The 23,312-nt window shown below is 39.6% G+C and overlaps 1 protein-coding gene across 1 annotated transcript; it reads right to left on the bottom strand.

Moving 5' to 3' along the window:
* Positions 1–12,338: 12,338 nt before the first annotated feature.
* sstr2a (somatostatin receptor 2a) lies at positions 12,339–22,087 on the bottom strand. The gene is made up of 4 exons (XM_044338529.1): positions 21,689–22,087; positions 18,317–19,055; positions 17,006–17,331; positions 12,339–15,829 (listed from the first exon to the last, which is right to left on the bottom strand). The coding sequence occupies exons 2-4, from the start codon at positions 18,702–18,704 to the stop codon at positions 15,398–15,400; spliced, it is 1,146 nt and encodes a 381-aa protein (XP_044194464.1). The 5' UTR covers positions 18,705–19,055; positions 21,689–22,087; the 3' UTR covers positions 12,339–15,397.
* Between the last annotated feature and the right edge of the window lie 1,225 nt (positions 22,088–23,312).

Here is a 23,312-nt window from a genome sequence, read left to right as displayed (position 1 = left end):
ATTCTTCAAAAAGATATTCCCTCATTTGGAGTTTCAATGATGGTGGTGGAGAGTGCTGTCCAACACGTCAGTCCAAAATCTCCCATGGGTGTTCAATTGGGTTGAGATCTGGTGACTGCGCAGTCCGTTGTAATGATACATCCGCTGAAGCTGAGCTAGGGCACGTCGTCAGTGATGTATCCTGAGGCCATTAGGTGTTTCGGGTCTTTTAAACATCATATCAGTCCATAGTATATGATTCACCTCATTTTCATACTCGTCAAATCATAGCACCTCAGACCCTGTGAATTTTGGCATTGTCATCCTGAAAGAGAACACTCAGGATAGAAATGTTTCATCATAGGATAAAGGTGATCACTCAGAATAACTTTGTATTGATTTGCAGTGATCCTTCCCTCTAAGGGGACAAGTGGACCCAAACCATGCCAGCAAAATGCCCCCTACAGCATAACAGAGCCACCAAATCCCCTCACTGTAGGGGTCAAGCATTCAGACATGTACTGTTCCCTTGGTGTACGCCACACATGCACTCACCCACTTGTCAAGAATATAGTGGAGGATGACTCATCCGACCATATCACTTTTTTCCCCATCTCTGTAGACCAGTGCCTATAGTGTTTGCGCCACTGAACTCTCAAATGTACATTCACCTTTGTAATGAGGGGTTTATGCACTGCAACCCTACTATAATATCCCTCTCTATGTAATTGATTCAAGATTCAAGAAGTTCATTATCATGTGCACAGTTAACATGGGCGGTTACACCAAACAATGAAATTCTTACTTTGCTAGTCCACCCTTCACAAAAAAGTTAGATTAAATTAAAATTTTAAAAATCAAAATCACAAAGTGTATAAGTTCCATGTAAGTTCAGGTATTGCACCGCACAGTACACAGTTTATAAAGTACAGTATTGCACAACATAGTATTGTGCAAAAAAAAAAAAAAAACAGCGATCCTGACTTGACTGAGCAACAGGTCATTACAGTATTACTACATTATTGCAAATATTGCAAATAGCAGTGTAAGAAACTGTCAGACAGTGCAATATGCATCGTTGCAAATATTGCAAATGACGAACAGTATCATCAATAGACTGTTCTTGCTGAAACAGTCTCACCACGTCCTGCATTGACATTCTCAGTCACCCAAGGAATAGTTGCTCTTCTGTTTTGCCTTCATATCGCACTAATGTACGAGGTCCTCAAATGTGCGCTTTTGACCACAATATCCGACCCTATTTACTAATGTCTTCAGGTTTTTCCTTTGTCACCCATCTGTTGTTTCTATCAAGAAATAGACCCTTTTACAGTACACCTTTGATATGTCATAGCAAGCAATCCTCAAGTATAATGAATAACATTAAACTGCAGTCTGGTTACTGTAGTTGTTCCGGTCCAGGGTCCAGGTATTGTGCATGCAGGCTCATAGATGTGGTTTCCTGGGACACATAATTAAACTGAGCCATCATTAATGTGATTAGTAACACCCGTGCTTTTCCTACTGTCACAAGTCAAATTTTCTGCTGTGAAAAAGGTCTACTGACAACAACAAGCTTTTCACATATAGGTGTATTTTCACTGTCAGCCCTTGATCACACAGAGGTAATCTCCATTCAACTTGTGCAACTACTAAAATCTCTTGGCTGCAATCAGTGTTTGAGTCAGTCTTCTAAAAGTCATACTGATAGAGCTCTAACACATGCACAGAGCGACCACAGTGACTAAGTGTTGAGGGGTATGAATGCATTGCTGGGTGTGTTATGCATATGTTGTGTTTTATTTGGAAAATGTGACTAAACCCACTTTCTCAACATCATGTTGAAACTGTTGGGCAATCCCACAACATGTGCTTTACTCTCCACTGAGCACAAGATGTGTTCTCAGTATTTCATCTCAGTTCAGTTCTCATATCTGTCCATGTGCCTCTCAGCTTTAGACTAGCAATAACAGTAAATCCCACCATGAACACCTGAAATTATTAAAAATGTGCTCTAGAAATAACCACAGATTTGTTTCATAACAGGTACTTGAAAGTCTTGTATCTTAGGCAAAGGAAGTCTGTTTGCTAAACTGATACCTACTGTAATGATGTATGTATTTAATAAATAAATGGAGTAAAGAGAGGATATCAGAAAGAGAGACAATAATGATGGATCACAACAAATCTGGAAGAAGATCAACTATGAAAGACAGCTTTAGGTTTCAAAGAATCCACACACAGACTGACATTAGTCTGAGATTTACAGTGAGGCTTTGCTGTGCAGCTGTTGAGACAGGAAACGATATGGTAACAAGTCATTAAAATGTGTTAGTTTTGTTTTACAACATCCTAGTTTTGTTCTGCTTTGTGACAGCGAAAGCAAATAGCTGGAAGCAGCAGGATGGGAGTCCACAGTCCACTGAGAACAACAGGTGCAGTTGTGATGGTAAACACGTGCAAGCACTTTAAAAGAGATAAATGGTAACATAATTGTGATCGATAGCCAAGGATCTAAAATTAATAATTAATATTAATGCATTAATAGTCATTAGAGCTGTTTCTAACAGATGAAAGCAAAGTATTAAACATAAAACAATCTGAAAACACTCAGCATCTAATAATTAATCATTTTCACCTAATAATTTGTCTTTGGAATTCATTACAGTGCATCTGAGCAAGCATACAGTAAAAAAGTAGGACTTCCACTTTGAGTATGCAAATCCCCTGAATGCATCCTGCTGTGAGCAAAAAGATAAAGACTAAAAGCAAGAAGTTGAAGTTAAGGAAGCGTGATGACAATGATGACTTGGCTCTATGTTGAGTCACTGTGAAACCAAAAGTTTTGCCATCTAATGTTATCTAATCTAACCTGTACTCAAGTATCTTAAACAAAACAGGAAAGGAAAGACAAAGTAACTATTTTTAATAATGAAAATAATTAATAGTGAATAATAAAATAAAATATGTTATAGTACAACATGATATGTTCAAAGATAATGTTCCACACACACAACTAATAATGTTTTTTTGTGTATATCATCTTTTTGTTTTTCATTTCCCTTTTGCATTTTTTTAAATCATTCTGTGTCCTTTAGTTTTTTACTTTTATTTATGAATAACTGTTATTAATGTGCAAAATGGCAACAGTGATAGCAGTGAAACATTGAAAAGAATGTGAAACATTACAGAAATCTAAAAATGTAAAACTGTGAGTATATTAAATGTCATGTTGTTAACATCCAATAAAAGATAACAAAGATTCTCTATGAGTTCTGGAAGAGAGAGTCTGTTTTCCTTCCTGGAAAAAAAAAAAACATTTAGTTGATAGGAGAGTTTCACCTGTGTGTGAGGAAAATGAGAAGATGCAGAAAAAAATATAATGCAGATACACATGATGTGCAAAAATATGTGAGTGCAGTTTAATCATGTTAACAGTGTGCAACAGACAATGTTTAAGCCTGTGGAAAAGTTTCGGCCCCAAAAACTCCAAACTGCAGAAATGTGATATGTACACAACATGCAAATTTAAATATTTGCATTATTGTTTATCTCATCCAACACTCAAAGAGGAAGGAATGTTAATGTTTGCACTGATTACTCATATCACAACATATCTGGGGATGCAGACATGCAGAAAAAGGCATTCAGCAATGCATTTATGTAAATTCTTTTTTAAAAATATGAAATACTCAGAACAGTACATGAAAGAATTCAACATGTAGGTGAAGGCAGAGCTCCAAAATAAAATGTCAGAGTTCTCTTGCTGACTTTTCTATTATATAAAATACATACATGGCCAGTGATTGGTGTGAACCTGGAAAAAAGTAACGAAGGTGTTGTGTTGCTCAGATCACACCTGTAACCAGAAAACCTTCAGAAACCTGAACACCCAGAATAGACTCACTGCAGATGGGTAGTCAAATTCACAAAAGGGAAAAGGGAAGCCAGTTCACATGAGTAAAAAACAGAACAACAAAAAATTGCCAAATCATGACCAAATTGGGCATTTAGCAACCTATGCAAAATGCTGCAAATCAAGATCTCGATTCCCTGAAATATTTGCATGTACAACATCAGGAAGGAGCAATATTCATATCTTCTAGATGAAATGGTAAATGTAGAGAAACCATTTATTCTTGTTGGTTTTATGGTGAAGTTGAAGCCAAATGGAAGCATTTAACACAAAATACAAAGCTACAGGCTAGTCTCAAAGTGCGAGCCAGAAAACATCTTTGATTAAGGGTAATGTTCTTTTAGGAGTGTTGCTGCTGTAGTGGGATTCATTTACAACAGCACCACAACAGTATCAGAGGTAGACCAGTAGATGGAGACAGCCTGCAGTATTTGAAAAGACTTGATCGGTGCATCGACAATAGTTTGCAGCCTGATCTCTGTGTACTTGTCGTTTATTGACAGAGGCTTACATGCACCATTTCACCTCTGAATGCTCTCTTTATCCCACAGGAACTCTGCATTTGCCACTTTTAATCGTGCACTTAATGATTCAGGAAGGCAGAGCAGTGGCACCAAAAAAAAAAAAATCTATTTTCTAACTTTGGTGTGAAATTGTAGTGTGAAAGATGAGGGTGTTGGGGCTGGAAGAAGTCACAACTAAAGGATTTGGAGGGGATGAAAGGTGTCTCACTACTACTGATGTTAGTATGAACATGTGCTATGATCAAAGACTGAGAACCCACATACTGCGCAGTGCTCCCATGAAATATCTGCTAGACCACCGAACATGGTTTCCTCCCACAAGGTTATTTGTGTTAGATCAAACAGGTTGTGTTGCACTTCCACATTTGTTTCAGACGTCAGAGTGACAACCTCAGAATATCTCACTGTTTTCAGTGTTGAGGAACATTTTGCCCAATATAGAACAGTGGAAAACCCAAACACACCCCCAGTTTCATGATGAAAGCATTTAATATGCGCAGGTGGAGGTTTTGGAATGGACATCTGATGCAGCAGGCACAGCTTTGGTGCTCTCATCTTGTTCCACTGAAATGTTCTGACTGCCATTACGTGAACCAGTTTGTGAGTAGGCATGTATTTGTTCCTTTTCATGCATTAATCCATCATTCATCCTACAGCATAGAGATTCTGTTCTTATGAGCCAAATAGCAGATTACAACGCAAAACCCTTCAGTGGTATCTGTAAATAACCTTGTTCCTCCATCTCTACATGTAGTATTCAATATGTTCTTGCAAAAATGACACCAAATCAAACTTTTATTATTGCTCCAAGTAGATAAAATGATTCTGATTCTCTGATTAAAAACATAAAAAGTCAATAATTTCACTTCACCAGTTAAAAAAAATTTGAAATTCAAGCAACTATATTCAATGTTTCTATATTAGCAGTGCATCACTTGACTACCTGAGTGCTAGAGTGGTCCCTTGTAGTGCTATTACCTGACTCCCAGCACTATGAAGCATTTTAGTGTCTGTCAGTTCATTATTCTGGTTCTCCAACCCACAGTTTAACTGTTTTGATTCCCTCTCATCAGCATTGTTTTAAGATGCATCTGGCAGCAGTGAAAAAACTCCAAAACACCAACTACACTATCTGCCCATCACGAAATAGCAAAAAGATACAGTTAGTGACTAGCTGGTGAACATAATGGAGCATTTGGCAGCTAAAGAGTCAGATAATTACCCCCAGAGTTAATGGAGACCAAATGAAATGTCCAGAAACGTGACTCCAAATTGATGCTAATGTTCCACTGGATCTGCAGGATGAATATAAAGGCAACTGTCTGCCAACATGTATCAAACTAAAAAGTAATAATATATCAATGTTGTGTTCACAACTCAACTCAATCTGCTGCCCCCAAGTGGCCAAAAAAAATCTGTTATTGCAGGTTTAATGATGATTAAAGATCCCCTCCAGACATGTATGAATACATATACAAATAATCTGCTTGGAACAATAATGTGTGTCTGGTTTGGTTTTTCCACAAAAAATTGCAATTACCACTTTAAAATCCTTAAAATGGCATCTATTCATTCTGCCTCATTAAAAATCTAGAATCTATTAATATGTAAATATATTTCATCTCAGAAATTTAACTGCTGGACACAAGATGTCTCCTGCTTCACTATAAAGTCCATTCTCAGTGTTTGTGCACTGGAGGCTTCAAGTTTCCACATCACACTATAAATTTCATACCAGACCATGATCAGCTTCCAAACTAGTTGTGATGTCACAAATCATGCTCGTAGGCCCATCTCTTAAAATCAATTTTCAATGAGCACAGAGAAACTTTACTTACTTACTTTACTAACTTACTTTCAGTAGATCAATGTGAAAACAGCCCTCTAGTGTCAAAATCTGCTCATACATCATTTTGCACAGTGAAGCTCAAACATCCAACTGAAGGAACAAAAACATATTTTTGAGTGTAGGGGGACTATAACAGCCATTGTATGAAAGATTAACACCTACCTCGATAAATGATTAGCAATAGGTAGTACTTAACTCTAAGGTAAATACTGCATGACAAATACGCATTGTCTAGTCAGAAATCCATGCTTTGTTACACCAGCCTTGTTTTAATTTTGGCTGAAGGAGTACAGCCCTCGCAGAACAAAATTTGACAAAAACAAAATGCGAAAAAATGTAAGGGCCACGCTGAAAACAAGATTTCCAACTGGCTTGGTCTTGCTTAAAACTTTCGTCTAGTCTCGGGAAATTCAGGTTTAACTTTTCCATCCTGTTTGGTACAAGTACCCCATGCTATGCACTTCATGTGAGTTTTTCTTACACTGATTCTAATTTGGCCTATATTAACTTTGTTCCAGTTTATATTAACTATGCCACAGAACTTTTCAAAAGATTTTTCAGGGCTATTTTGGACAGGACATTGTGTTATCTTGTTACTGAAAAGGTCATACGTACTGAGGTTGGATCATGGACTCTGCTTTGGCACAGCGCTGACCCCTTATAAAAAATCTATTGTATTGGCGGAAAAGATCTGCGTTCACTGACATTTTTAACATTGACATTCAAACTCGACTTTCCTAGAACTCATATTGAGTTGGCTAGAGGTGCATATGAAAGTTCACTCTGTGCATTTAATCCACATCTCCTTCCTCTCACCTGCCACCACCACAATAAGGCACCCCCAAAGCACGACATTCATTACAAAACACATTACTGGCTTTCACAGTGGAACTCAATCCTCAGCAGCTCAGACTGGCACAGCGTTCGGAGTCGTGAGTCATATGGAGGCGACTCAGGTGGGAGAGAAAATGAGAGGTGATGTGAGGGAATGTTGCTGCAAGAAGGCTCACTCATGTGTGGAATGAATCAAACCGCCTTACCTTTCTTTATGTCAGAGGATGTTTAAATAAATCCGTGTCAGCTACAGTTTGACAGAAAATTATACAACTGTCTCCTGCAATTAGAGCCTAGCAAGTATTGGTTAGTTGCAAGTCAAAAGACCTCAGTTAAACAATTCTAACAGTCTACAGTCATGCGAGCTGCTCTGTCAGACTATCTGTAGGTGCAGTGGTGCACTGAGAGTGTTAATGTCAGCATGCTAATATGCTCACAATGCTAATGTTAACATACTAATGTTTACTATCATCACTAATGTTACCCTGCAACTAATATTTTCAGGCCTTAAAACAAATTTTCTCAGCTGTAATTAGCTTAACAATTTGGGTTATTCCCTGTGGTGGAAAGTAACTAAGTAGCATACATTTACTCAAGTACTCCACTTTAGTACAATTTTGAGGTACTTGTACTCTACTGGAGGATTTCCATTTTATGCTAATATATACTAAAAAAATATACTCCACTACATTTTAGAGGGAAATACTGTACTTTCTACTCCACTACATTTATTGACAGCTCTAGTTACTTTTCAGATGAAGATTTGACACAATGGATAATATAACAAGCTTTTAAAATACAACACATTGTTAAAGATGAAACCAGTGGTGTACAAACTTTTTGGCTTTTGACATCTTACAAAAAGCAGTGTGTAGTCGGGATCACATTTCAGATGTCTATGAGTTGTTAACAGCTCCACCAAATGGTGATTTTTCCCTCTAAACTTCTCACATGGTTTCATTTCAATAAATGTTCAAATGATCCGATATTTCACCAAAAATCAAAGATTAGAGCAAAAGTCAACCATTTTGTGTATCAGAACTTTGTTTTTTCTTCTTTCCTCTCCCATTAATCATCTCACAGCCCCCCAGATTTATCTGGTGACCCTTTGTATTTCTACTGTGCTCTATTGGTACTTTTACTTGAGTAAAGGATCTGAATACTTCCACCACTACCTCTCACTGTTCTGAGGTGGGCATGACTCAGTTGGAAAAGGGTGACATCACTTGATTTCTGCAATATTTGAATAAAAATCTGATGACTGATGATCAAACCAAACCCACACACTGCTGATTAGGTAGCTTAGCTGAGTTTATGAGTGTTAAACTTCTAATAAATATTAAATAAAATTTTTTAATCAAAACTTTAATCCTGAATGTTGCTTCTTTAGTCATACATATTTCATGTTTTCAGGGGCTTTAAATGTGTTTAAATGTGAAGCATGCAGTTGCCACAGGATGAAATACAGTCACTGGAATGCAATCAAAACCATTTAAGCCAAATTTTTAACATAGAGGTTCAGATAGCTTTTAATCTTCAATCACCAATTCAGTGCTAACTGACTTAACAGCAACACTTGAGTGCAGTGAATTTAGCAATAACCTTGGGGGTGTGAATAAATGATGAGATTTAACTGTTCTGTGTTAGGAAGGTCCTTGACAGACCCCTGGGCAATGCTGGTCGTCACTGTATCCCACATTTGGCATCACTGGGAGAGAATATACTGAAATCTCTTATGCTGTGTTCCAGGGATCACAGGAAATCTGAAACTTGGAGTTCCTCCAAGGAATGTATTCCTGGAGGATATAGATTGAGGAATGGCCCTTTCCAATTTCCAGGCACTGGCTTTGATATATGAGGTAGTTTAATTTTTCAATTTCAATTCAATTTTATTTATATAGCGCCAAATCATAACAGAAGTTATATCAGGGCACTTTTCACATAGAGCAGGTCAAGACCATACTCGTAAGGTAGTCTTCATGCATACTGCATTCAGCCAAGAGAATGCATGCTAACAAATACCCACACACAGGCTTTATGCACACCCACTGACACACAAATACACAGGATTGACCATGGGAGCAGAAACAGATCTGCATTTTAATTGCAGAGACAAGGACATTGATCTGTCCATTACAATCAATGATCACATTATATTCTATGCAACAATAAAGATTCACAAATAGACATCTGCTTCTGGCATTATATCACGCAAACGTAAGCTATGTAAGCTGGGGGAATATTACTTAAAAATGATATACAGCAGGTCTGTTATGTTTTGATTACCAACATGTCTGTACGGTACAAAGGCCTTTGGTTGTTTGGCTTAGGGGAGAAACAGGTATTTTGCTGTACACTGATATAACTTCCAAGGCACATAGATAAAAGTAACTGCACAGAAAAATACATTACCATGGCTGTACACTGTCAGCAACACACATATAAGTCATGACCAGCTCACTTATGAATTGGCTGAATTAGATGTATAGTGTGGAAAACCCACGTTTCTTTTTTTCTTTGCCAACAGAATGACTCATATTAGCTGCTGGTCATAGTTTAAAAAGCTGCAAAGTTGTATCTGTTGTTACTAAAGATGAACCAAGATTAAAATACAACTGTGCAACCTTTTCCGGAGAGTGTATCTACCAAAAAGGTGGCACCCAGTACGTGTGTAACTTTTAACACTGGTTTTGGTTAGTGAGGTGACACAAGAGGTGGGATATACAGTATGCAACCCTCCCCATGCAAGAATAAGCAGAGGATACCACAAATACATAGAGTTAATATTGAACAGTGCATCCTCAGGAGTGCACGTTCTAGCCCTTCGCAAATGAACTTCCATTTTGAAAAAAAAAAAAAAGCAACAGAGTGCAAGAAGGCAGAGGTTTTTCCCCTGCCTCTGCCTCTCATCTGTACAATATACAGTGGCAGGAACCAGCCAGAAATCCACACAAATGCTCTTTTCACATATGGTGCTGGACTGCGCCCAGCAATCATGGAGCCAAACTCCATGTCAACCCAAATGAGCACAACTTTTTCAGAATATGACCTCATTTCAGACAGATATATAGGTCTTTGTTTCACAAAATGATAAAAGAAGCAGCAATGGGTGACTACAGGTACCGTCTCATTGCCTCAGCTGTTCCTTTAGCGCTACATTGACACTGGTTTTGGCACAAACCGTCTTATCAACATCTACTAAACATCAGAATGGTCCATTTAGTACAAGTTCATTAAGTATGTCCAATCAATCAATGGCAATGTGTAGTTTCTTCAGTATCGTTCAGATCATCTCAGTTCAGTTCAGTTTGGGTGGATGTAAAATGTGTCAGCCCATATTATTCTCCACCAACTGTGCACACAAAAGAAAGAGAGGGATGCAAACACAGCAAGAGAGAGGGAGAGCAAAAGTAATTAACTGTGGATGATGAGAGAATGGTTCTTGCACTTCAGGCTTGAAGGCGCTAAATACCTTAACTGTGATGGGGGAGATTGTGAAATGAGTTTCTCACTGTGACACACACACACACACACACACACACATTTGGGAGAGCACAAAGTATTCACAAATACATACAAAATAAAGATATATACAGAAAGATAATGCATGTTACAGGATCATTCACAGTTTTTATACATATGACAACAAAATTACAATCCAAAAATGTTTCTGGTTATGGTCAAATTAGCCTGGGTATCACTCACATACAGCCTTTGGACTTGGATTGTGTCACATAGTATTTCTACACAAATACACACTGTCCTCTGGGTCAATATGACTCCCTGATGCAGCATTGGTCACCCTTATCACTATCTGCATCACTTAGACAACGGTGAAAGGAGCTAGAGTGTTTATTCTCATAATATACATGCTGTCATCTTGAAGTGCACCTCCATACAAAGCTGTGTGAGTGTGTGTATGTGTTCCTACTTTGACCTGTGAGTGTAGCTGGGACTGACCCTGCTAGAACTACTACTGCAAGCCCTGACAGCTCAGAGAGATTGTCATGACAAATTACAGGGCTGTGGCCCACTGCCAACAGGAAAACAGCTATCTGAGTGCTGAGTGTGTGTGTCACACATAATTATTTTCTGTAGTAACCTCTCAGGACAAGCCATGTCTGGTTCCTCACCTCTTTTGATTGCTCTGATTGATGGCTTATGACTTGACCAATACACTTGGATGAAGTGAATCTGACACTGCAGCATATGGTGGGCGACCTTATTACCACTATAGAGGCTTTACAGTTGTTTGAAAAAATCTCCTGGCAACCAGGTGTAGCTCCATCATGGAGGTCTATTGCAGGAGTCACTGTGGACAAATAAGCTTGATAGCTAAAACGGAAATGGATGTCTGCTATTGATGTGGGCCTATGCAGTTGGCAATAATGAATGATAAGGTAGAATTGTTTCCAAATTCAGGTAGTTGTGATAAGGTCTTTTGTTGTAGCTCCCTTGGTTCAAGCTCTTCTAGGAGGCTGTAGCTTAGTTAGTCCCTCCAGTCAACTAAACAAACTGGTATTACTTTAGCCAACTAATTAACCATCAAGCAAATTTGTAAAAACTGATTATGATGTCAAATGATGTATGTGAGGGTTAGAGTTCATAACCATGTACTGTATCTTTATTGGAGCTGTTTCAATTTAGGCAACACATGACTCTGTGTCACAATAAAAATAAATAAGTCATAGCAACAACTAAGTCTACAGCCATGGTAGCAGCTATACTTTGGCACAGCAGTGCATTGAGCTCAGTGGTAACAGCAACATGCTAACAGTGACAATGCTAGCGGGCATAAAGTTTACCATGTTCACTATCTTAGTAATTTATTAGCATGCTAAGATTGCTAATTGGCACTGAACACAACATACAGCAAAGGCTGATGGGAATGTCATTAGTTCTGCAGGTATTTGGTCATAAACCAAATTATTGGAGAAACAAAAAATTTAACATAACAATAGTACTAGATGGAAAGTACCCCCATACAAAATTTTGTGTCAGTACACACAGTAGATGTTGAGATACTTCTTTGGGTACATGAAAAATATGACCTGCTAGTGGCACTTAGGAAATTTAGAGGATCACCAAAGTCAGCAGGGTTCAGTCTCTTGGCACTATGGATCCGATAGTTGTTGAGATATTCCAATCTAGACCAAAGTGGTTTACTGCCATACAGACCAACATCACCTATTCCACCAGCATGGCAAACAAAGCCAGAACAAAACATGGGAACCTCTATGATTCCTATGATTTATTGTTTCATTAATTAATTTGACATACTGACATCCTGGTACAACAGAAGAGGCCACAAAATATACAGGGATATACTGGAGTTGTATGCACACTTACATTCCACTATAGCTTTCTGCTTCTTGTTTTCACTTCAGCCATTTCAGTATATAAAATGCCACGGAGAGATGCAAGATGCATTGATTGATGCACTTATGAGGTTGGTTTGGTTTCCTGGCTCAGGAGCTGGTGGGCCAGGTCGGAGAGGGCGTCAGGACACCACCTGCACTTGGGTAGTTTAGGCCTCAGCCTGTTTGGATGACTTTCTTATTAACGTCTTTCTCTTTTCTTCCGCTCAGGCCTCCACTAGCCAGATGTATTAGGGTTTTGTGTTTTGTTTGCACACATCACACACAATTCAATCATCAGAGTTATTCACTCTCATTGACTTAAATGCATTAATTTACTAACTGTATGCAGAATTAAATAAATGTATAGTGTCAACTGCTGTCCGTGACATCTGTGTTGTCCTGATGGTCTAGTGGGCTAAACACATACCCTGTAACTGTAAAGTCCCTAGTTTGAATCCAGCCAGGAACCAAGCTGTGTTCATCCTCCTGTTTCTGCCCATCTGTTGTGAACTCTTGTGGTTTAAAAGTTGACAATCCAAAATCTCAAATATCCAATAAAATGCCACAAAAAGTATATATTCAACTCAAGTTAACAGAACTTCATTCATTTCCTAATTTTTCCCGTCAAAACCTTCTACGCATCTCCCCAGATATTTTTCATGCTTGTATATACTCAATGGTGATCTAATTTGCTCAGTAGTTGATTGGTAAGATGGTTGTATTTCAATGCAAAGGTTAAGAGTTCAAATCCTGCTTTTGCCATCCTGCATGTGGTCTGAATCTTTGCATTTTCCAGGATAAGTTCTGACACTTCTCACATAGTAGCAGTATTTATGTATAAATTATTAGACATAGGATGCATCCCAGATCTTGAATGAAATAATAATTCAATACAAATTTAGTAATCGAAACATGTCTTCACTGAAGGTCATAAATTACATCAAATGTTTCGTAAAGTAGAGTTATATACCTCAACAGAGCATCAGCATATAGGGATGACCACGATGAATTACTTTAAAGAAACTCAAGAGTTTTGCTTCTTTTCAATTAAATCAGAAACAAGTATCCAAATGCTCGCTATCTGAGTGGACCCCAATCATTGCTGCTTGCAAACTGTGTTTAATGAAGTCATCACAAATTAACTGGCACACAGCAGGGGTGTACACAGAGAGGGCCAGTAAAGAGACAGACAGGGCTAGTAAGAACTGGATTTTTTTGACAGTCCACCAGCCCACCACTGCGCTGGCCCACCTGGATTTGTCCCAGTATACCCAATGATCAGTACACCATTGGCATACAGAAAACTTGGGGCAGGGTAGTATTATTCAGATACATACTTGGTACAAACACAAAGTACAGAGAGTGGTAGGGGGCCCAACAGCAAATTTTTGCCCAGCAGTTTAATGTAGCCATGGTCATGTATAACCTTCCTTTTATCTGTATTAATACAACTCACTACAATCTTTACAGCTTTGTCTTTGTGTTCTTGGTAGATATAATACATACACAAGCTTCTCTCTGTCTCTTCTTACTCCCCCTCTCCCTCCCTCTACACGACACATTTCCCTGCCTTCTGTGAAATTTAGGCATTTTTGCAAGCACATGCTGGCTGAACCAAATGTGAAGCTGAGGGCGCTGACCACATTTCAACATTAAATAAGGAGACAACCTTACATTGTCAAAAACAACACTTTACAAGTAGAAATGGGCTCTTTACAATGGCACAGTTTGCACAGGGAGTAACTATTGTTCATACCAGGATACAGTGAAGTATAAAGTATGTGTGATGTGTTTCACAAACATGGTTTAGATGTAGTCCTCAATGCATACCACAACGAGACAGAATTCTACAGCAGTGATTGCCTGTGAAATTCATTTTGGTTCAGACACGGAGCTGTCCATGTGCGGATCTTTCCCCCAGAGGTTGACAGAAAACCATTTCCTATATACAAAGTTTAGCTGTTTTAAAGCAAGCAAGGTCACAGAGGCTGCCAAGATGTTTTCCCATCCTTCCACATAATCAATAATCCAGGATCTTAAATTCAAGAGTTTACAGATCGATGCAGCTTCTCCTGCCGAGATGCCAGTTAGAAAGGGAAACGAGCATGCTTCATTGTCGGTAAATAAGATGTCATGTTTGGAGGGGTTTGCCATTTTGTTGCCCTGTTGATCATGTAACACCAGACTAATCAGCTGGTATGAATAAAACATGACCATGAAACTATTTATCTTCGTGTTGTGGTTTTTGGTTTTTTTATCTTTAAAAGTCTCTAGAGAATCACTGTGCTGACTGTTTTCCACTGATATGTTTGTCCGGCATTTCCACATTCAGAGAAAACAGTGCCTTGCCTTCTAAGCTTTCGCAAAGACTCCTTCAAGGTGTGGATTATACTCCATCCCCTCAGGCATCTATTTACCACAGGTATACCAGCTCTGATATTTCTCCAGAGGATCCACAGAAGTCCATTCTCCAATCTTGCACCTGGTCCAACTGCGTTTTGTTTTGATTTTGGTTCGATCAGGTTGAGTTCTGACAATTTGATAGAAGCCTTAAGATGAACAGGAATCCTATTTATGTTTATATTATCTCTCCAGTGCTGAAAACCAGTACGGTCAAGATGCAATTTGGCTCTGCCTCAGGGATAACCAGCTCAAGTATCCTCATTAACCCAGATATCAAGGGCTTTGAGCTGCAGTCAGTGTACTTTCGCCGACCTCTGAAAACCCTTATGAAATTGTTTATATTTCACTTAGACTTTGTTCATGTGTCAGTGTCCATGAGCAGCAGCTATTACATCATCGTCCTACCCCCGCATCTTTGAGCAGGGGTCACTGGCAGTGCACTGGCAGCCCATCAGGGTGGAAGCCCCAAGCACTAATAAGTCTCTCTGGCCTCCTTGGATGTAATGACCACTCTCCTGTCACTACTTTACCCTCAGATGCTGGTCTGCAGCTCGCCATTCAGCAGGGCAGCATTGTGTGTCTCCAAATTGGCGTTGATGATTATAGCATCGTTAACCATCCTGCTCCTGTCAGCCCTACTGTCACTGCGCTCAATCTCATCCAGGCCTGCCACCTTTTTCAGGCACAGAACATTCTGAAAGCTCTTCTTGAAGTTGTCCGACAGGAAGGCGTACAGAATGGGGTTGGCGCAGCTGTTGGCGTAGCCGAGCACCACCACAAAATCAAAGGTGCTCTTCACAGCAGAGGTGGGGTTGATGGAGCTGGTGACAGAGGTGACATTGAAAATGTAGAAAGGCAGCCAGCAGAGGACAAACACTGCCACCACAATGGACACCATCCGTGTTACCTTACGCTCGGAGCGCTTGCGCTTGGTTGAACCCACGCGCATGCCTGACGACTTCACCTGGCAAAGGGAGGAACTGTCAGTGACTTAAAATCTCCAAAGTATAAAAGCACAATGTTCACAATGTGTGACATTGAAACATCTTCAAAGTCTACAAAACAGATTAAAAAATACATTCTCTCTACATTCTGATTTCAAAGCTAGGAGGTTACATGGAACCTTGATTTTAGAAAGTCTTTTTCAATTGTAACCAACCTTTCAGTGCTAGCTAGCCCTTAGCTGTCATACCACGTACCACCACAGTACATAGCAGGATGGCTATTGGAGAAAACTCAAAATTTCAGTCACTTTTCCTAAAATTTGAAACAGGAAGTTATTAAAAAATGTTTTAAAAAATACCACATATTAAGTCTGTATTTTTCAAACTTCAATTAAAGCCAATATAAACCATGTAACATCATGGATGGCGCAGTGCATTCAGTGATGCTAGTGGTGGATGTAAGCTAAATTGCTGCAATACTATTGAGAAAACCAGTACTCTCTTCCATATACCCTAAGCCACCAGTGGCAGTACTGGCCACTCCAGCAAGAGAGGAGAAGAAGAAATCCAGCTACAGCTTTGATTTTACATTGTTTTACCGACTTCAATGGAGTATATCATATTTTATATTATATTTTTCTTAATTTAAACCCACTTGACAAAGATTTATTTTCCAGTTTTTAAGTCTTAACGAACAAATAAATTTAATGAATGCTTGAAATGTTCAGGTTCTCTCAAATAGCCATTAAGGGCTAACTAGCTCCATTTCAAATACACAACAACCCCAGTGTCCGACTATAAAAATGTATTGAGAATCTGTAGGATTATATCATTTTTCATGTGTATCATAAACTGTAGCTCAAGCAAACATAACTTGAAACTGAAAAGCATTCATTGTTTTGGGCTGAAATTAGTGACCATTGTTGACCATTTCAGATTAACGAAAAATACAGTTGTACCAATGACATCTGAAATTCTGCCATGTTATCTGAATCCACAAATAAAAATGATTAAATGGCTGAAATATCTCCATGACTTTGGTTGACAATTGGATATTTATACATCATTCTACTGTGACTATCCCTAATAAAAGGATTATCTGAATTATCTGATTAGGAATATATAAGAAGAAACAAAAAAAAAAAGAAAAATGTATGTTACATTATAATGTAAAACATGCAGCAGCAGGGTCTCACCTTGACTATAATGAGCAGGTAACACATGCATATGACTGCCAGGGGCAAGAAGAATCCAATAAAGAAGGTGTAGATTATGAAAGCTGTGTAATAGACATCCTGGGGTTCCGGCCACACAATCCCACATACTGGCACCTTGTCTAGGCCACTGAAGATTAAAGTTGGTAGGATGACTAACAGCGACACACCCCACACTGTCAGGTTAATTAGCTTGGCTACCCGAGGCTTCCGCCATTTTGTAGACCTAATAGGGTGGACCACAGCCAGGTATCGATCGATGCTCATCACCATCAGACAGAAGGTGCTGGTGAACTGATTTAGAGAGTCTGTAGAGGAAGAGAGAGAGTGGAGGAGTGGAGAAAGGAAAGTTAGGTGAGGATAAGTATCAACAAACAGCATTACTAATCACTGATGCTTTTTTTATTAAAAGGGGGAAGTGATTAAAACATGACAAAGGCTGTAGTAAGGCACCATGATGACCAACGCTGTTTGAATTGCACCTAAAGTCTTAATATTTATAATCTACACTTGAGGAAATAGTTTGACATTGTAGGTAATGTAGGTTATTTGATTTCCTGCAGAGAATTAGATGAGAGGATTGATACCACTTTCACATCTGTTTGTTCAACATGAACCAGCAGGGTGTAGCCAGCAGCCAGTTAGCTTAGCTTAGCATAAAAACAGAGAGAGAGAAACAGCTAGCCTGGCTCTGTCAAAAGGTAATAAATAAATAAATAATCAGCCTACCAGCACTTCTAACACTTACAAATTAACATGTTATGTCTTTTTTAATCCGTACAAAAACCAAACTAAAAATGACAAGTTGTGGTGGGGGGTTTTGTGCAGTGACAGGGTTCAAAGGGTGCAGTGACTTCTTGGAGTCTCCAAACCTTGAGTTTTGGAAGATTTTTAACAATCACTCTTTGAGTTGCAACATTTAAAAAGGTAAAGAAGTGTACCTAGGTTCTAATCAAATTGCTAACATAGCAGAGACTGATCTCAAGATAATTTCTTCACTGGGCAGAATGACTTCCTGGAGTCACCACTGGTTGCTTGGTTGACAGCAAGACTCCAGGAAGTCACCTAAGTTACCTTTGGACAAAGCCAGGCTAGCTGTTTCCCCCAACTCCCAGTCTTTAGGCTAAACTAACCATTTCCTGAATGCAGCTTCATACTTATAAATGTATTTTTCAAAAGTGTTGAAAATGGTTTTCCTTTAATTGCAACCAAGGAACTTGAAAGTGATTATTTGCACAGTAAAACTGCTGCTGCTTTCTGAAGTGCACCATTAGCCTACTGCTCCACACCTACCTACAGTCATGATTACCCTGCACAGAGCCTCTCCGAAGGGCCAGTGCACCAGTGCCAACTGCAGGGCAATGAATGGCAGGCTCATCATGCACAGAACATCTGCCACCGCCAGGTTGAGGATGTAGATGTTGGTCACCGTCTTCATTTTGGCATAACGCAGGATCACATAGATGACCAGGGTGTTGCCACATAGCCCCACAGCGCACACCATGAAGTAGATGAAGGTGATGACCACTGAGCTGGTCTTGTCCTGGTGAGGCTCCCTAGTCTTTGTGATGTTAAGGTCCAGATCGGACTCATTACCCTGGATGTAGCTGTCGTACAGGAGGGGCTCAGGGATGGTGATGTTGGGTGAAGTTGGGAGGAAGGACCACTGATCCAAGGCCATGACTGCTGACAGGGCTTTAGGGCATCAAAGAGTTTTAAGTGTTTACAGATGGCCAGTGGTAAGGTGTAGAGGTGTGATCATAAAGGATTTCGGAGATGGTAAATATTAGTGGGTTTTGGGTTAGGGTTACATGCTAAAAAAACAATTTTTTTGATGTGCAGAGTTATAAAAATGAGGGTAAAAGGACTTTAGAGGTAAATTCTAAGATTAGCTTGGGGTACTGGAGATTTGAGAATTGGGGATCCAGGGGTTTGGGGCTCTGAGGATTGGGATGACTGGGGATTATTATGTCCATGGAATCACAAGTATCACATCCCAGCTGTAGAGAGACAGCAAAAGAACAAAATAGATCTATGGAAAAAGAGAGAAAAGAGTGAAAGAAATGTAAGTTTGGCTGAGAAACAAAGAATATATCCTTCAAGAAATAATAGTAGTCCTTCAAGATCCATGGCAACAGTTGCAATGTTACTCTACATAACTGCTTTCACACCTTCAGAATATCATGTAAAATAGTCTCTATAGAGATTACTCCAAATATGTCCGCTACATGTTCAGTTCTTCTCCTTGATTCTTTCCTACATCCTCTGCCTTTTCCCCTCACATCGAATAGTGGGCTGACATGCGGGAGATGGTCAAATCCAGCCAAATCCAAATTTTACATGATGTGCAGTTTTATGAAAATAACTTTTTTCTTTCATCAACAGCAGATAAAGACAGGGCATACTAGGAAATGAGAGGCTCATAGGTGAGAATCAGACCTAAAATACTGGAGCTTTAGGGCTTGCTCCTTAGCCAACTGAACCACCAGGACACCTTGCATCACTCAACATCAAACCAAACAAACAAGTTCTTTAACATTATTATGTCATGACATTAATTTGCACACGTTTAGGCTGATATCAGGCAGATATAGGTGTGGGTGACTGATCACGACTTCAACTTTAGAGTCATATTTACATGATTTCCATGTTGTGCACATTCATCATTTTAACATCAAAATGTCTGCTGGCTCTACTCTCAACCTTTGCTCTTTTTTTGCTTTCTAACTCAGTCCAGACCATAAATCCTCCAATGCTACGTGAGCCCAGTTGTCCAGGTTAGGTACATGTGTGTGTATGTGTGTGTGTGTGTGTTTGTGTGTGTCTGCATACATGCAAAAAGGTACGCCTGAGCGAGAGAACGACGAGGGCACTGCGCTGCTGAAGACAAATGTTTATTCAATTGATCTTGGGGACAAACAGCTCTGACACTGTGGCAGGATCACTCACTCTTCCCCTGCAGTGACTGCAGCTGGCTCAACAGTCCAAACCTCGCTTTCATCATGTACCTGATTTGCATGCGATTGCCCAATTTGGAGAGTCCTATTTGTGTTAATAGGGATATGGTGATAAAAGCTTGGTTACAATTACTTGTTAGCAAGTATTGTGTTTATGTGGATATAAGAGTTAGACCGATAGGGTGGCTACAAAGGTTACTGAAATTGTTGTATTTTCCTTAACCAGTTATTTATTCAGTCTATAAAATGTTAAAAACCAGCAACAAATGCACATCACCAATTACCAGAGCCGAAAGCGTTGACTTCAAACTTTGTATTTTATCATCCCATCAATCAAAACAATCCCAAGGTATTCAATTAAGATTTAAAGACTAAAGTCAATCATAGGTTAGTCAACTAATTAATGGTTTCTGCACTGTTAAGACCATTAAATGAGGCCAAATTGGCTTCACCATTTCTTCATTGTGGAATATCTGACTGAAACAGCTCTGAAAATGGCAATCAGTAAAACCCTCAATAGAACTCGCCTCAACCTGAGTTGCGTATCTAAATTTGATTTGTCTGAGATTCAACAGAGAGGTTAGTTCCCCGTATTGGTCTTAAAGCTATTTTAGAGGTTTTCTTAACCTTGTGAGTGTAACATTATGGTAACAACACTGCATTCTCATTATTTGAGGGAATTTATTGAGCATGAAAACAATCAAATTTTAAGTGCAAAACACTGAAATCCACATAAAAATGAATCTTTACTGGCTTTTGGGCACAGATATTGATGGAGCCCCATTCTGTGTGAGAGAGTGAGGAGAAGCAATCCGCACTAATACAACAACCGGTGAAAGGATTTATGGTGTTATTTGTTAGCAGCGAGCCCAGGTTTATAACTATATAGGTGTCAGTGTTATTTGGTAGCATCTTGGGGTTTAATTATAAAACCTAGTAATTATATTATTAGTGGTCTATTAAAACTCTTACAGAGGGAAAGTAAAACAGGCTTCTTGAGGATGGATGTCGGGAGCTGCAGCTCAGCGCTGACTGTGTGGACAGATGAAGTGATGCCAGGGAAGCAGCTTGGCTTGATGCGGCCTCACACTAACCTGTGGGCTGTGTGTGATGAATGTCCAGCGCAACAGGGGACTTTTTTTCATCCGCAGTTACTGGAAAACCCCATACAGATTATCTAGTGGGCAGGTTGGTTTATCTTTCTTCTCAAGGGCACTTTGACATAAAATGGCTGCTGCAGGCATCAAACCTTTAAACTCTTAATTGAAAACCAGACCCCCCCCCTATTCTCCCTGACAGACAGTACCCAAAATCAATGCTTCCTGAGATAATTCTTCGTGTTTATCCATAGGAGTTGCACCTGTTCCAATTATTTTAGCTCTGCTTAGGAGAAAGAGCGCACATGTACCCTCCTCTGATACCGACAGATATTAGAATGTGCGTAAAGCACATGTTGAAGGTTTGAGTTTTAATTTGTTTATGATTTAATTTCATTAAAAACCTGGGCATGGGCATGGAAACTCATATGAAAATGTGAGAGTTTCATGACAGGTTTGATTTAAAAAAAAATAATAACTTTTACTCGACAAAAACAGGAATGTATACAATGCGCAAAAGCAAACCAAAGTCTTCACGACATGCCTGTAGAGAGATTTTAATTTAGCAGCATTACATTTTCTCTGTCTCTATTTTCAGTAACAACACTTACTTTTAAACTGAAAACTTCCTCCTCATATCAGGTCCATCGTAGCAAGGTGTCCTTCAGCGGAGAATATGGAGTCCAGCCGCTCCGAAACGGCGCTGACCTGCTGGAAATCTGCATCCCGCGCCTCTCCATCCACCTGCTCCCCCAGTGTTACGCACGGCGCTGGCGTTCAACCGCCCATTCGCCGCCTTCACCAGAGCTGGTGGGTGCACTATGTCTCTCAGGTCATTTTATCTCCAAGTAATATTCCGTGTTTGTTGCCGAAACTTTGGCAGACCGCCTCTAAAGAGCCGGCGTGCGCTGAGTCCAACAGAAAGTCTCTGCGCCGAATCCCTGGCGACTAGACGCCGCGGCAGGACGCACGACTGCACCAGAGAGAGAGAGAGAGAGAGAGAGAGAGAGAGAGAGAGAGAGAGAGAGAGAGAGAGAGAGAGAGAGAGAGAGAGAGAGAGAGAGAGAGAGAGAGAGAGAGAGAGAGAGAGAGAGAGAGAGCACAACAGACTGAGCAACAGATTAGTAGAAACGTTGAGCGCGTCACCCTGTGTGCGTCGGTGTCCGTCGGGTTGCTGATTTTGACTCATGCAAATGAATCGGTTCTTTTTCTGGAGCCCTAAATCATTAAACTACAGTGCTACACCATTTGTGTGGCTGCAAATTGTGCAGAGAGAGTGTCTCAAATGTCTCAAATTGAACCAAATTGGATTTATCAATTATGTTTGAAGAGTAAACGCACAAAAACAAAAAACAAGCTACCACACAGATACTGATGCCACAGTCTCCTCTCAAGTACAACAGCTTCCAATGAAATGATTTCAAGTGTTATCCAGGCCTTGCACATGTAGATGAGAGTCAGCGGCGGACATTCTTGTCAGCTGATGGTGAGGACACTCGGAACTGATGGATGAAGCAAACTCAACAGCCCCTTTTCCGTCTATATAAAGGAGGAGCTCTCAAGCAAGTGCAGCTGGTGGGTTTCTTCCACGACCTCTGTCAGAGCTCCATGAGAAGATGCCCCGCAACTTTTCTCAACATAGCAACTCTAGAGTGCTGCTATTATTAATACAGCTGTTGTTCTATCAAAGATTAATAGTTCTATTTGTGTCCAAACTGATAGGAGGGACTGAAGATACTCAGAGAGGGAAATACAAAAAAGTAAGAGGGGGAGAGGGTTTTTGATGGTTCAGTGCAGAAATTTCCATCTATGTAAATCAGTGTCCAGTTAAGAGGTCTGATGTAACTGATGACCAACCTTTGAAATTCATTTTTAAATGATCAGCAAGACCAAAGTGGTTCAAGAGGCAGCATTGTAACATTCTTTTTGACATTTTGGGAACTTATTTGGCTTCTTGCTGAGACTTAGCCAAGAACATTGATACCAGTCTCGTCTGTGTCCAATCAATATAAGGCTTCAGCCAGTTAGTTAGCTTAGCTTTGCAGAAAGACTAGAAAACAGGGTGAAACAGCTAGCCGAACATTATTCCTCATTTGTGTAATCCAAATGTAAAAACTACAAGTGGTGGATTCACAGGGGTCAATCCTAATAGTATTTTTAAGGAGAATATTATTTGGAAAATATTAACACTTGAACAGTTGAAGGAAAATCACTTCCTACATCTGTAAAAACATG

This window comes from Thunnus albacares, chromosome 20 (assembly GCF_914725855.1).
Source record: "Thunnus albacares chromosome 20, fThuAlb1.1, whole genome shotgun sequence".
Taxonomy (NCBI): domain Eukaryota; kingdom Metazoa; phylum Chordata; class Actinopteri; order Scombriformes; family Scombridae; genus Thunnus; species Thunnus albacares.
Note: the sequence above shows the minus strand (reverse complement) of the source record. Positions and strands in the feature narration are given on the sequence as shown.